The following is a 12,453-nucleotide window of genomic DNA, read 5'->3' on the forward strand; positions in this document are numbered from 1 at the left end:
TATTAATTGGTGGTCTTTACCGTAAAGCATTCTTGGACGTAGAGCTTTTCGTTGGTAGACACTCCGATTAAGTGAATTTCACCACTAAGTACATCCTAATAAGTGGAATACGCTGTATTTGAGCCTGCCCTCTCGTGGTTTCAGTGGCTTACCCTATTCTCTCAAGGCTCCTCACTCCTGTCTGAGAATGGTCTTTGGGCCTTCCATGTGACTTCTCTTGAAATAGACCATAAGGCTGCAAGCAGGTCGGTATCAGGCCAGTCATAGCTTGGTGTGACATATGACCAGGAAAGAAACCCCATTTGGTGTGGAACATAGTTGAACCGTGTCTATTTTAAGAGCTTGGAAACATTTGTTCCACAGAAATATATTGCTGTTCCAGTTACAATGAATCCTCAGCTAGACGGACGGTGGGACACTTGAACAGTCAGTAAAAACAGTCTTGCTGGTTTTTATTTAATGATATTGCGGATTGTGGATGACTGTGGGTGTTTAGGTCTGTGGTTAACTTCAGTGCCTGCTACATGTTACAGCTACGCTTTTTGTTTTCCCTACAGCAGATCTACAGAATTGGGCTAATGAAGTGTGCAGCCAAATAAAAGGAACAAAGGTAAAGTCAAAGATGCTAACATTTTCTTTCTGATGTACATTCTCTGCATGGCACTCCTAACACCCCTCCTGAAGCAGACTCCAGGTTTGGCTAGAAAGCATGTTTTGATATCCTCAAAAAAAATGCATGCAGCTTTGACTTTTTCATTCTGGTTTTCTGTAAATGTGAGGCATATGAAATCACAGTTCTCAAATAGCTTCTGAACCTGCTCTCTAGTTTTGGCCAGTTTTAGTAGTGGTGAAAGTCTCTGTGATGATTAAATATTTATGAGGAGAAAGCTAAACATGAGCACTGGTTGCTGAACACCTGACATTACCTAGGAGAGAGCCTTTCTAAATCCTAGGAACAGGAACTTAGTTGAGCTTGCACCTTGTTTCATATCAGAGTGTTCACAGGGTAGAAACCTGGATTTGGGGGAATGTCAAGAATGCCAGACATGCAAGGCATTAAGCACAGAGCCTCAGAGGAGGGTGAAACCTCTTACTTCTAGTGCTTGCAGAGTTCTCTCTTGTTCATTCAACTGTTTAGAAAGTAAGGCCTTCCAAGAGGTTTTGCTCTGGAATAGTCTCAAATCTTGTGCTTGAAACAATTAGATGGGGGCACAGGTTCATGTGCACTGCCTGCTTCACGCTGTGGACATGGACTCAGATGTCACAAGTGCACACTTTCCCCACCACACCATCTAGGAGCGTTGCCATTGAAAGACTCAAATTCCACTGCAACAATGAAGAAAGCCCCCCAAAAAACAAACCCATCTTTTTGAGCAGGCAGTTCTTTTGTCTCATAAGTGTTCACGCAAGCTCCTGCATTTGCAGCTGCTCAGATCCCCTGGGACAGACAGAGGAGTGAATCAACAGCAATTAGTGGCTGGGAGCATTTACACTCTCTCCTCCACTATGGAAGATCTGAACAGGCACTAGAAATGAAAGGTGGCAATTCCCATACACCCACCATTACAGCACAACTTGCATCTGTTGAGGGGAACCCTTGAAGTATTTCCCAGCCCTTTTTTGTGGAGCTGCAACCAAAAATATAGTTTGACTTTAACAAGCACTGGGAACATGATGTCATGGGCCTTTGCATTTGCTAACCAAACACTCTACAGGTTAAAGCAACCTTGTGTGTGTGACAAGTTTTTTTCTAGTCTGTTTTGAGCCCTCTGAGTCAACCCAGTTTCTTTCTTCTGTCACTACTGATAGTAAAGATTCTGCTACCAGTAAGGCCCTCACAGATCAACAGCCCTTCAGATCTGTGGGGTTTCCAAACCTTGATAGCAGTTAAGTAGGTCATGTCAATGGTCCATAAGCAACAGCAGAATCCAGTGACTGTTCTAGATTTATTAACTCTCAAGTGCCTTCGTAAGAACTAGGAACAGTCATCCCCCAAAATTAAATGTTGTTATCCCTCAGACCAACAGATTTTTTTTGTGAACAGCCACTGACCCCAGCATCACTGGTCACAGTTTCACAGCAGAACAGAATTACTCTTCAACACTCAAATACAGCACACTCAATTCAACCTCAGCAGGTTCCACACTGAGGAATAACTGAGATCTGCCTGTTCCTTCTTTGTCTAGAAAATAATTTTCGGCTGATCTCTTTATTAAACACATTTTTCTTTTGGCTTTGTTTCAGGAGCCTCCAAGGGATGTGAACACCACAAATGCTGCTGTCCCCCAGCCCTCTGAAGGCATGTGTCTCCTGGGCCCTGCTGGTTCTCCTGCCTCTGGAAACTTGTGCTGCACCAGCAGTCATGCTTCTTGCAGGAATGGGAGCCCCAGCATGGCACTGTGCAAAGCAGGAGGGAATCTTCAAGAGTTTTTTGTGGAAACTGAGACTGATGAGGACCATTTCCCACCAATTCCCATGGAAGATGAATACACCGATAAAGATCTCAATGCAATTGATGATTTATCATCACTGAGTCGAACTGCCAGTAAAACTGTGTCATCATTTTCAGAACCATTGGAGGCAGGGGAGAACGATAGCTTAAATCAGTACTTTTCAGGGACTGTGAGCACAGAGGACATATCAGTCTCTCAAGGCTCTTACCCTTCCCCTGACAGGGATGGGGCACTTGCTGCCACGGACAAACTTCTTCAGAAATCTTGCCATTGTGCACATAGTTGCCTGAGGGAAACAGGTAACAAAGACACAGATCATTTTGCAAAAAACTATTGCTCAGAGAAGATCTGTGTGAGGTGTGGGGTTGCATACAGGGAGTCTCCCAGAAAGTGGAGCAAACCCTGTTGTGCTGCAGCTGACAGTGCCTCAAACTCCCCAGAAACTGGATCCTATGCACAGTGCACCTGTGGCTTGAATTTTCTCTCTGCGGGTCAGAGCAGTCTAGCAAATGATCATAGTATGGAAGATACATCTTCAGATAGTACCAACATGAAATATCAGAACACAACCAGAAGTACTTCAGGGACAAAGAGCAGCACTTCAGACCTCCCTCCAGCATCTGGTAAGCCCATTAAGCTTGACCCAAACACAGTTGCATAACAATGCTAGCTCAGTATTATTCAGAGGATTTGATTTAGGAGAAGGATAGAAGAAGAAAATTATGACTTTTCACTTAGTTGCCCTAAAACTAGTCTGAAAAAGAAAATTGAAATAGTACGGCCATTTGGTTTGTAGTGGATTCTGCAAATAGGATAAACACTGTGTGAGACCATTGTCCTGCCCTGATCTAACTATCAATGCAGAACCCATCTTCTGGTTGTCACTGCAAAGGCCAGGCAACTCTGTTTCTGAAATATTTGGTGATAGCAGGTGCTTGTAATGGAGAAAATGTAGAAGGAGGAGAGTATAGGGACCTAGAGGCTGAGTCAGGAAAGGATGCATAATGCTCAGACAGATGATTTTCCATTGAACAGTCTACACACATTTTTGCCGTTGAGTTGAAGTACAGTTACATTTATATGGCAGTTAGTGAAACTCCAGCTTGAGCTGCAACCTGGTGGCCACGACTGAATCTAAGAGACTAAACTAAATTTTCTGCTTTTAGCTCTTTCTCTTTGTTTTAATTTGCTAGGATATAAGCATTTACCTAAAAATAATTTCATACATTGTTTCTCCATACGCAAGCGCTCTGCCCCCTAAACAACTCTGAAACACTGTCACCAATCTACTAATTGACTCCTACTTTGCTAATTCAGTAAATATATCGAAACTGTCAAATTAAAGGAGTGGGGAAGGAATCACTAAAACAAAAGTAGCAGAAGGGAAGTTATGAACCTTATACTAGATAAAGCCTTCCTCCCTCAGACTTTTCTTCAGTATAAAAATCTGCAATCTGTCATGTGTTATTAGTCATTTTAGATTACAACCTCTTAAAGTCAGATGCTCTATTTTTATTTAGTCAAGGCACTGCCAAGCGTAATGAGACCTTAGTTTTGATGGGCACATCTAAGTATTACTGTAATACACACAGCAGTCATAAGCAGCTGCCCTTCTTTAAAACCATGACGTTTCTTTATGTTTCTTATGGAGATGTTCTTGTCAGTCTGCCAAAGCCCAAAACCAACACTTTTGAAGGTCCTTCCCTTCTCAACATGCATACCGTGTGGGAATCAGAAAGTATGTAGTGTTGATCTTTCTAAGAGCAGAAATTCCTGCTGCTGCTTCAGTTTTCTGAAATCCTAACAGAGTTTCACTGCCTGGTCTGTACAAAATTCAGCAGCAGTAAAGAGAACACAGATTGTCTTCTTGTTGTTGTTGTTGTTGTTGGAAGATGACTCTGAGGCATAACCGAAAGTCGAGTCATAAGTACTGCTTTTCTTTCTAAATGTGACGGGAAGAGGAAGAGAAAGAGAAAATATTAAGGAACAATAAGGCGAACAGGAGAGCTTGGATTTAAGTGTCGTGCTTGCAAGTGCCATCTTAGATCTGCAGCGCAGTTCTTTACATGGGATTGTAATTGTGCCTGTGCCTTCGAGTATGTACATGCTATAGTGCCATCTGGTGAAACCTGAGCACAGATCGTTCCTAACAACATTTTTTAGGCAGGACTGCTAGCTAATACTGACTGAGCTGTGGGCAGTATGAGACCGTGGGTTAGTTAATCTGTAGGGAATGTGGCTTGCTGACACAAGTCTTTTTCTGTCCACTGAATGGCCATGCCCTGCTAGTGGCACCTGGTTACACACAGAGCGTGACGGGGCTTAGACATAGCTTCCACAACGAATCACCCGAGTGTGCTAGGGCTGCAGGTGAAGCTGCAATGGCATCGGTCATTTTGCTGGGCCTTATGAAATGCCCAGATGGGATAAATGTGCAGGCACAGTAATTTTCTGTAAAGCTTCTCAAAGCAGCTCAAGCCACCAGGCATTGTATGCAATCATGATGATAATTGCACTTAAATTGTAAGAGAAATTGCAGACTCTTCCTGTGAAACAACTCTAGAGGACCAAAGTAAACCTCTGGACAGGTGCTGATTACAGTGTTCACCATGAGGAATGGAGATAAGCTTTCGAGAGCTCTCTCAAACCCCCCAAGCCTGGAGGCCATCAGAACATGAAGCGTTGGTTCATGACCACCTCAAGACATGTGTAGGGCTATAGCATAAAGCATGAGTGCAGGAGGACTTGGGTGACCCACAAATAGGAATGGTTTTTCAGAACCTTTCACTTCCAGATCCAAACCCAGCCTGGATTGTCAGCAACAAACAGTTCTTACCATCCAGAGGCTATTAGATGGCTCAGAGAAAATTAAGCACCTGTGTTCCAGTTCTTAGTGAATAATTACCAGAAAAATTATCTGTCATTGTAATTAATATTATCAAGTAGTCTGAAGAGTTCAAAAGGCTGAAAAGTTGCAGAGAACAATGCCTTCACTTATCCTCTGAAGGTGTCCCTTATATGTTCCAGGGTGGAAGCACATTTCTTAGTGCAGTCTGGGAAGCTCTTGTGTCCATTTTCTGTACTTTTGGGCCTCAAATGTCCTTTTGCTTCAGTACAATGTCTTCAGAAAGCAGTGAAGATTTGCCATCCACATTCAATTAAACATAAATCTGTTAATCATTAACTGCAGCCAGCATGGCTTCACCAGGGGCAAGTCCTGTCTGATCAACTTGGTGGCTCTCTATGATGGGGTAACCACAGCAGTGGACATGGCTAAACCAACGGATGTGATCTATCTAGACTTCTGTAAAGCCTTTGACATGGTCCCCCACAACATCCTTCTCTCTAAATTGGAGATACATGGATTTGACGGGTGGACAGTAAGGTGAATAAGAAACCGGCTGAATGGTCGTATTCGAAGAGCAGTGGTCGATGGCTCAAACTCCAGATGGAGATCTGTGACAGGTGGTGTCCCTCAGGGTCCATACTGGGACTGGTGCTGTTCACTATCTTTATCAATGATATTGACAGTGAGATTGAGTGCATCCTCAGCAAGTTTACAGATGACACCAAGCTGAGTGGTGTAGTTGCCACATCGGAAGGATGGGATGTCATCCAGAGGGACCTGGACAGACTGGAGAAGTGGGCCTCTGAGAACCTCATGAGGTTCAGCAAGGCCAAATGTAAGGTCCTGCACCTGGGTCGAGGCAATCCCCATTTCCAGTACACGATGGGGGATGTTGTGATTGAGAGCAGCCCTGCAGAGAAGGACTTCGGGGTGCTGGTCGATGAGAAGCTCAGCATGAGCCAGCAATGTGCGCTTGCAGCCCAGAAGGCCGACTGTGTCCTAGGCTGCGTCAAAAGAAGTGTGGCCAGCAGGTCGAGGGAAGTGATTCTGCCTCTCTATTCTTCTCTTGTGAGACCTCATCTGGAATACTGTGTCCAGTTCTGGAATCCTCAATATAAGAAGGATATGGAGCTGTTGGAACAAGTCCAGAGGAGGGCTACAAAGATGATCAGAGGGCTGGAGCTTCTTCCCTGCTAGGACAGGTTGAGAGAGTTGGGCTTGTTCAGCCTGGAGAAGAGAAGGCTCCGAGGAGGTCTTATAGCGACCTTCCAGTACCTTAAAGGGGGCCTACAGGAAAGCACGAGAGGGACAATTCATAAAGGCTTGTGGGGATAGGACAAGGGGGAATGGGTGGAAAATAGAGAGGGGCAGATTTAGACTAGATATTAGGAAGAATTTCTTCACTATGAGCGTGGTGAGGCACTGGAACAGGTTGCCCAGGGAAGATGTGGATGCTCCATCCCTGGAGGTGTTCAAGGCCAGGTTGGATGGGGCCTTGGGCAGCCTGATCTAGTGGGACGTGTCCCTGCCAACGGCAGGGGGGTTGGAACTAGATGATGTTTAAGGTCCCTTCCAACCCAAACTATTCTATGATTCTATGATTCTATGATTCTATGATTCTGTGATTCTAATCAGCTTTTTTTTTTCCGTCCCTGCTGTAACATATATTTCTGAATTCTTGATCTCTGAGCCCTGGTAAACTTTTTCACTGTATCTTTTGCGAGTGACAGGCAAGCTGTATAAAGACAAACAGTTATTTATGTACTCCCACTATGTCTAACAGTTACGTTGTTGCATCCAGTTCGGCTGTTTGCCATCATAGGGGATGCAAAGGGCAGGGGAAAAAAAAGCCCTGCAGTGATAACTCTTATTGACACCTCATGTTAATGAACAACACTTGGAAAGAAAGCAAAGAGCTAGCAACGTGGTGGTTTAGCTAAAACAAATAAATAGGATTGCTAGGGGGAGGCTATTAGAGAGACACTCGAGTGCTACCCAGACTCAGTTATGAGCGGGCACTCAGCACTGCTGGAGCCCAGCGTTCATTGAAGATTTGCAAACACTACCCTCAGCTGATAAAGAAATGCTCTTTCTCTGGGCTGGGCCATGCTTAGCTGCAATGAAAATGGAAATGGCTCAAGTGTTGAGGAATGTATTGAGAAAAGGCATAAAATGTCTAAAAGGTGTCAGATCAGCCTGCAAGTAACGATTAAGTAAAGCACAGAAGGAAGAACATTTCTGAGGGAGAGTGTTCATAGGCAAGGAAGATTTTTTTAACTTGATTGCTTTGCTTTGTTTAATTTTCAAAGTTTAACAAATTTGTTGTTGAAAGTTTTCTCTAAGTTATTGTCTTCCTGCTCTGAGTAAAGTTTATTAATTCTCTGAGCCTGGTCCTGCTGTCATTTGAGTCAGTGACCCATTCCTTGAACATCAGAAAGACTGAATTTATACTAAAAATTCTCTAACCCTGGGCAGACTGACTGAAACCATAACTCTTGATAGGTTGCTATAATGTAAATTCTGTCTCATCACTGGAATCGATGTATATCCAGGTAAACCCATGAGGGCACTAGGTGAGTACCAGAGTGTAGCTAACATGGAGGATCAAGACAATATAAGATACTCGTGTAAGCTCCATGTCATTTTGACACTGTGTGACTGTATGGTCTGACAGTAGGTCTGTCAGTATTTATTCAATAACCTGTTACCTAGCCCACACGGTCGGATTGATTGTTTACCAAGGAGAAAAAAAAGATGTGATGACTGGGACTCTAAAAAAAATCTCTTAATTAGAAATAACGATCATTTCCTTGCAAACTTTGGGTGGAGGCAGTTTGGATACATCAGGAGGCATGGGGAGCATGAGACTGTCACTCTCTCTCTTGCTTCCCAGAGTGCAATTGAGATGGAAAACAATTCCAAGCCTTCCAGGCAGGCTCCCTGTGGATGACAGACTTCATCCTGAGGAGGCAAAAATGGAAATAACGAATAGGGCCAGTGGAAGGCATTGATTGTAAGAGCATCTCCATGTCACAGGGAAAAAATAATGGAACAAGAGTAAAGCCACCCCAGTGGATAAGTTCGCTGTGTTAAGCATCCATCGCGTGAGGGGAAAATATTAATCATATGTGTCTTTTTTTTCTCCCCCTTCCTTCCCCAGGAAATGTGACTGGAAACAGTAACTCCACCTTTATCTCAAGTGGACAAGTAATGAATTTCAAGGGTGATATCATTGTTGTCTACCTTAGCCAAAACTCCCAGGAGGGGACAACAGCCTCAGGGCCAAGCGAGGAGAACGTAGGCAGCCCTGTGCAGGAGGAAAATCTCAACCGCTGTGAGACTTTTGCTGGCAACACCCAGCACTACAAGGAGAAGTGTGCTGAGCTGCAGGGCGCCTGCCCGGCAATGCAGAGTGGGGGGCCACGGTGGACCACCGGACTCGTGACCCAGGAGTGGGGACCATCCTGCTGTGGCCAAGCCTCACAGCCCGTGCAGGAGGAGGGGAAGCTGGGACACTTCTCAGAGAAAGTGTTGAACTGAGGCGAGCTGGTGTCCTTGCTGCGGGCTGGGGCACCAACGAGCAGCCCGCAAAAGGGTGTGAGGCTGCTGTAGGGCTGCCGAAATCCCGGGTGTCGTGACAGATTTGGAGACTGTTGCTACCCTTGGTGCCTCCTGGGAAATTCTAGAGCTGGAATGGACTCTTGTGGCACACATGCCAGTGGTGGTGCTCTCGCTGAGGAGGTTACCAGTGGGGATGGGTGCATGCTGCCCACCCATTGCAGAAGCAGTGGCAGGGCACTCTCCCTCATGGGGCAGCAGGCTCCCTGCCTGCCCCCACTCCCTGGCACCTTTCCCCAGCAAGCAGCAAAGGAAAGATGAGGAGAGCCTACAGGCTGGGGACTTTGCAAGGAGAGGGCCAGCATTGCTGGCTGGGCATGCTAGGCACCCCCAGAGAGTGGATGACATGGCAGAGGACCGCACTGAAAGGGGCCCCTGAGCTCTGCATCAGGGTTTTCTTTTTACAACTAAGCTGCAGCTATTTTGCTGGGTCTTGGGCTTCCTCAATGCCTCTGGTCATGGAAGGAAGGGGTGTCCACATCTGCCACTGAGCCCAGTGTTGCTGCTGACTTTCACCACCCCATGGAGACAGGGCAGGTGGCATCAGCCCTTCGCATCTTATCCCAAGAGTCTCAAACCAGCACCAGAGCTGAGACCCTGGTCTGTCCCATATTAACTTGTAGACATGAATAGGTGTAACAGTGCCCCAGGTACAGAACAACAGGCAAAGCAGAGCTGTTGTGCCATATCAGATTAATCTTGAGCAAAAAACATTTACAGTTTTTGACCCTGATTCACCTCTGTCTTATTGCACCTCACCAGAGGAATTCAAACCCTTGAAGATGAGAATGATGTGCTTGGCACGCTGCTGGAAGAATAATGTCACTGGAATTTAAGATGCAGAGCTGCTAGTGAGTAGAGGAAGGGTCTATGATAACGAGCTGTGGACATTTCCTGAGTGGCAGGAGAGGGAGGGATCACCCGAGGATGGAGAGTTTGATCAGGGTCAAACACAGGTCCCTTTATCTGCCCAAACAATTTTGTCATTCTGTCTGATATTTTCTTTAGTAAGTGAGGGTTTACTTATGTGGCATGAAGCTATTACCAGAGCTCAGCCTGTTTGAGGTGAAATTAGAGCATCGCCACTGTCACACTGAGGGTTTGTAAGCAGTAGGACCAAAGGGTTGGATTTAGGAATAATAGTAGTTGTAGCCAGAAGGGAGCCTCAGCTATGCAGTTGGCTTTGGTTCAGGTCCCGTATCCTGCAGCCTCCTCCAGTACCCACTGTGGAGAGAGAGAGAGGTGAAAGGAACAGAGACTCAAGGAACTCCCAAGAGGAAAAGTTAACATTTTAATGATTTCCTGACAAAGGGTAATTTTCTGACATTCTCCTGCGTGGGAGTGCTGCAGGAGGCTATCTTAGTCTGAGCCTTCAGGAAGGTCAGTGCTGTGTTTCCTGTCAGACTGTAAAGGGAACTAGTATGTAGTGTGATCTAATCTGCCCGGAGGGATAAGATCTCTGGTAAGAATGGGCTCCTCTCTGGGGTGGATTTTAAAGCCAAGGAGTTCACCGCACAGCTGCTCTGTTTGCAATAGTACAGCTCTGTGGATGAAGAGCACCTATAAAGCTGACAAAGTGACCACTGTGTCAAGATGAGGTTCTTTCTCACCCATAAAACAAAAGGATGGACTTGGCCACGTTCACCTCTCAGGAGAACAATTCTGAATTATTTATCTGTCTGGCATATAAAAATCAGTGCAGACATGCAAGACTTTTTCTTGGGTGGCTGGCAAAAATGGTGCATGAACAGTCAGGCTCCCTTTCACCCCTGCATGGCCTTTGGAAAACGAGGTCATCCTAGACTAGGCTCAGCCAAGCAGGTGGGTTGTCCCATTCAGTGATGGCCCAAGCTACCTTTACTTCTTTGAAGGTGTGTTACTGAGGCTGTCTTGGTATTCTTTTGTCTTTCCTGCTGGATCCTTTAGCAAGCTCTTTCTGTCCTCTTCTGGCCTAATTCTGAATCCCCTAGGCGCTGGTGCACTAGGGACCAGGAAACAGACTCACCATTGTGTTCATGTAAGGTGGTGCAGATATTTTTCCACTTCATCTGCAGCTTCTTTTCCCCATGGATTGCATCTGCCACCATAGAGCAGGCTCAAAATACTAACTTCAGAGAAGACAATGGGAAGTTTACTACGTGTCCTCAGTGAGGACTCGTTTTTTGCTCACTGAATCGCAGAATCCTACTGAGCAAGGATTGGAACTAGATTCATCAGCAAGCTTGAAGACATGGGTCATAATGATCTCAGCACTGTGGCCACTCCTTATGGGAAATGCAATGCACCAATGGATACAATTCTTTTTCTTCTTGCAGAGTCTACCCAAAGTGAAGAAACCAGATCACACATCGGAATGCTCCACGTTCCCTGGGTCTCTTGTCTGGCTGCTTTGACATGGACCCCAGAGGGACTTCTTTATCCTCACTATTTCATTTGCAATCAGTTTGGAGGTGGGGCTATTTTTTAACATCTGTTTGTACAACAAACATTGGGCACTAATTTGGAGGCTTCTGGCTGCTATTGTAATACACATAATTAGTGACAATAAAAATCTTAAGGATCATCTGAGAGAAGATTTGTATGCCCATGCTCATTTTGACAAAAAAAAAAAAATAAGAGAGGATAAAAACATACCTGGTTAAGCTTTTGTAATATTTTTTGTATGTAGAATTGTTTTAACAGGAAGTGCTTCCCTTCCCGTGTATGTGCCACAATAATGCACAAGCACATCCATACACACTCCCTCGGAACCGAACAGGAGCTCTCGTGGATCTGATGGGATAATGCTTTGCTGTTAAGAACTGGGCACTTATTCCAGCTCATTCCCGAAGTCTCCTGCACAGCATACATTCTTACAAGTCTTTAAGTCTGAGGAGTCACAACATGCATTATCCACAATGAATATAGTAACTACTCTTAAAATGCAGCCACTTCAAGCCTGGCAGTGCAGCACTAATGCTGCATATAACCATGGGAAAACGAGGAGTGGTCTTTCGCTCAAGGGCACTGGCACAGCCCTTCTTATCCCCATGGAAAACTATGTGGCATTAAAGATCAATACAGATTTTAATCTGTGCATGTGTGCTACGTGTTCACACAGAGATCAGAAATCATTCTGCAAAGCTTACAGCATAGTCAGGACTAGCATCACTAAAATGTCATCATTTCTACTTGTTCATTCAGGTTGCTTTTCTTTTATCATATTGATGGCATCTGAGCAACTCCACCCCTGTGTCTATTCTAAAACAGAATCCTGCTGAAGGATGTCTTTGTGCTAATCAAGTATTTAATAGAGCCATTGTTTTATCAGATACCACCATTCAAATTAGGCAGTAGTGCCCCCTCACCACCACCCTTAAAAACATCAACAATGATTGGAGAATTCACTTCTGACACCACATCATACTGGGCATGGTAAAATGGCTGCAAATGCTTTGTGTGGAAAAGTTATTTCTGGAGTCTATAATATACGTTATTAATAGACACTTAGTCATGGGAAAACTGAAGTGTATTTGACCAAGTTGTCTGAGGTTT

General features: G+C 44.9%; 1 protein-coding gene across 3 annotated transcripts in view; it reads left to right on the forward strand.

The window, feature by feature from the left end:
* TNFRSF11A (TNF receptor superfamily member 11a) overlaps positions 1–11,638 on the forward strand; it is a 30,643-nt gene extending 19,005 nt beyond the window's left edge. Inside the window, exons 8-10 of one of the 3 annotated variants that reach the window (XM_054060205.1) lie at positions 561–610; positions 2,245–3,076; positions 8,462–11,638. In XM_054060205.1, the coding sequence (XP_053916180.1) occupies positions 561–610; positions 2,245–3,076; positions 8,462–8,841 (1,262 nt within the window). In that variant the 3' untranslated portion in view covers positions 8,842–11,638. Of the gene's footprint in view, positions 1–557; positions 611–2,244; positions 3,077–8,461 lie in introns of all 3 variants that reach the window. The other 2 variants (XM_054060206.1, XM_054060204.1) reach the window with 2 other exon arrangements.
* The last annotated feature ends 815 nt before the right edge of the window (positions 11,639–12,453 follow it).

The sequence above is a fragment of the Cuculus canorus genome, chromosome 2, assembly GCF_017976375.1.
Source record: "Cuculus canorus isolate bCucCan1 chromosome 2, bCucCan1.pri, whole genome shotgun sequence".
In the NCBI taxonomy this organism is placed as follows: domain Eukaryota; kingdom Metazoa; phylum Chordata; class Aves; order Cuculiformes; family Cuculidae; genus Cuculus; species Cuculus canorus.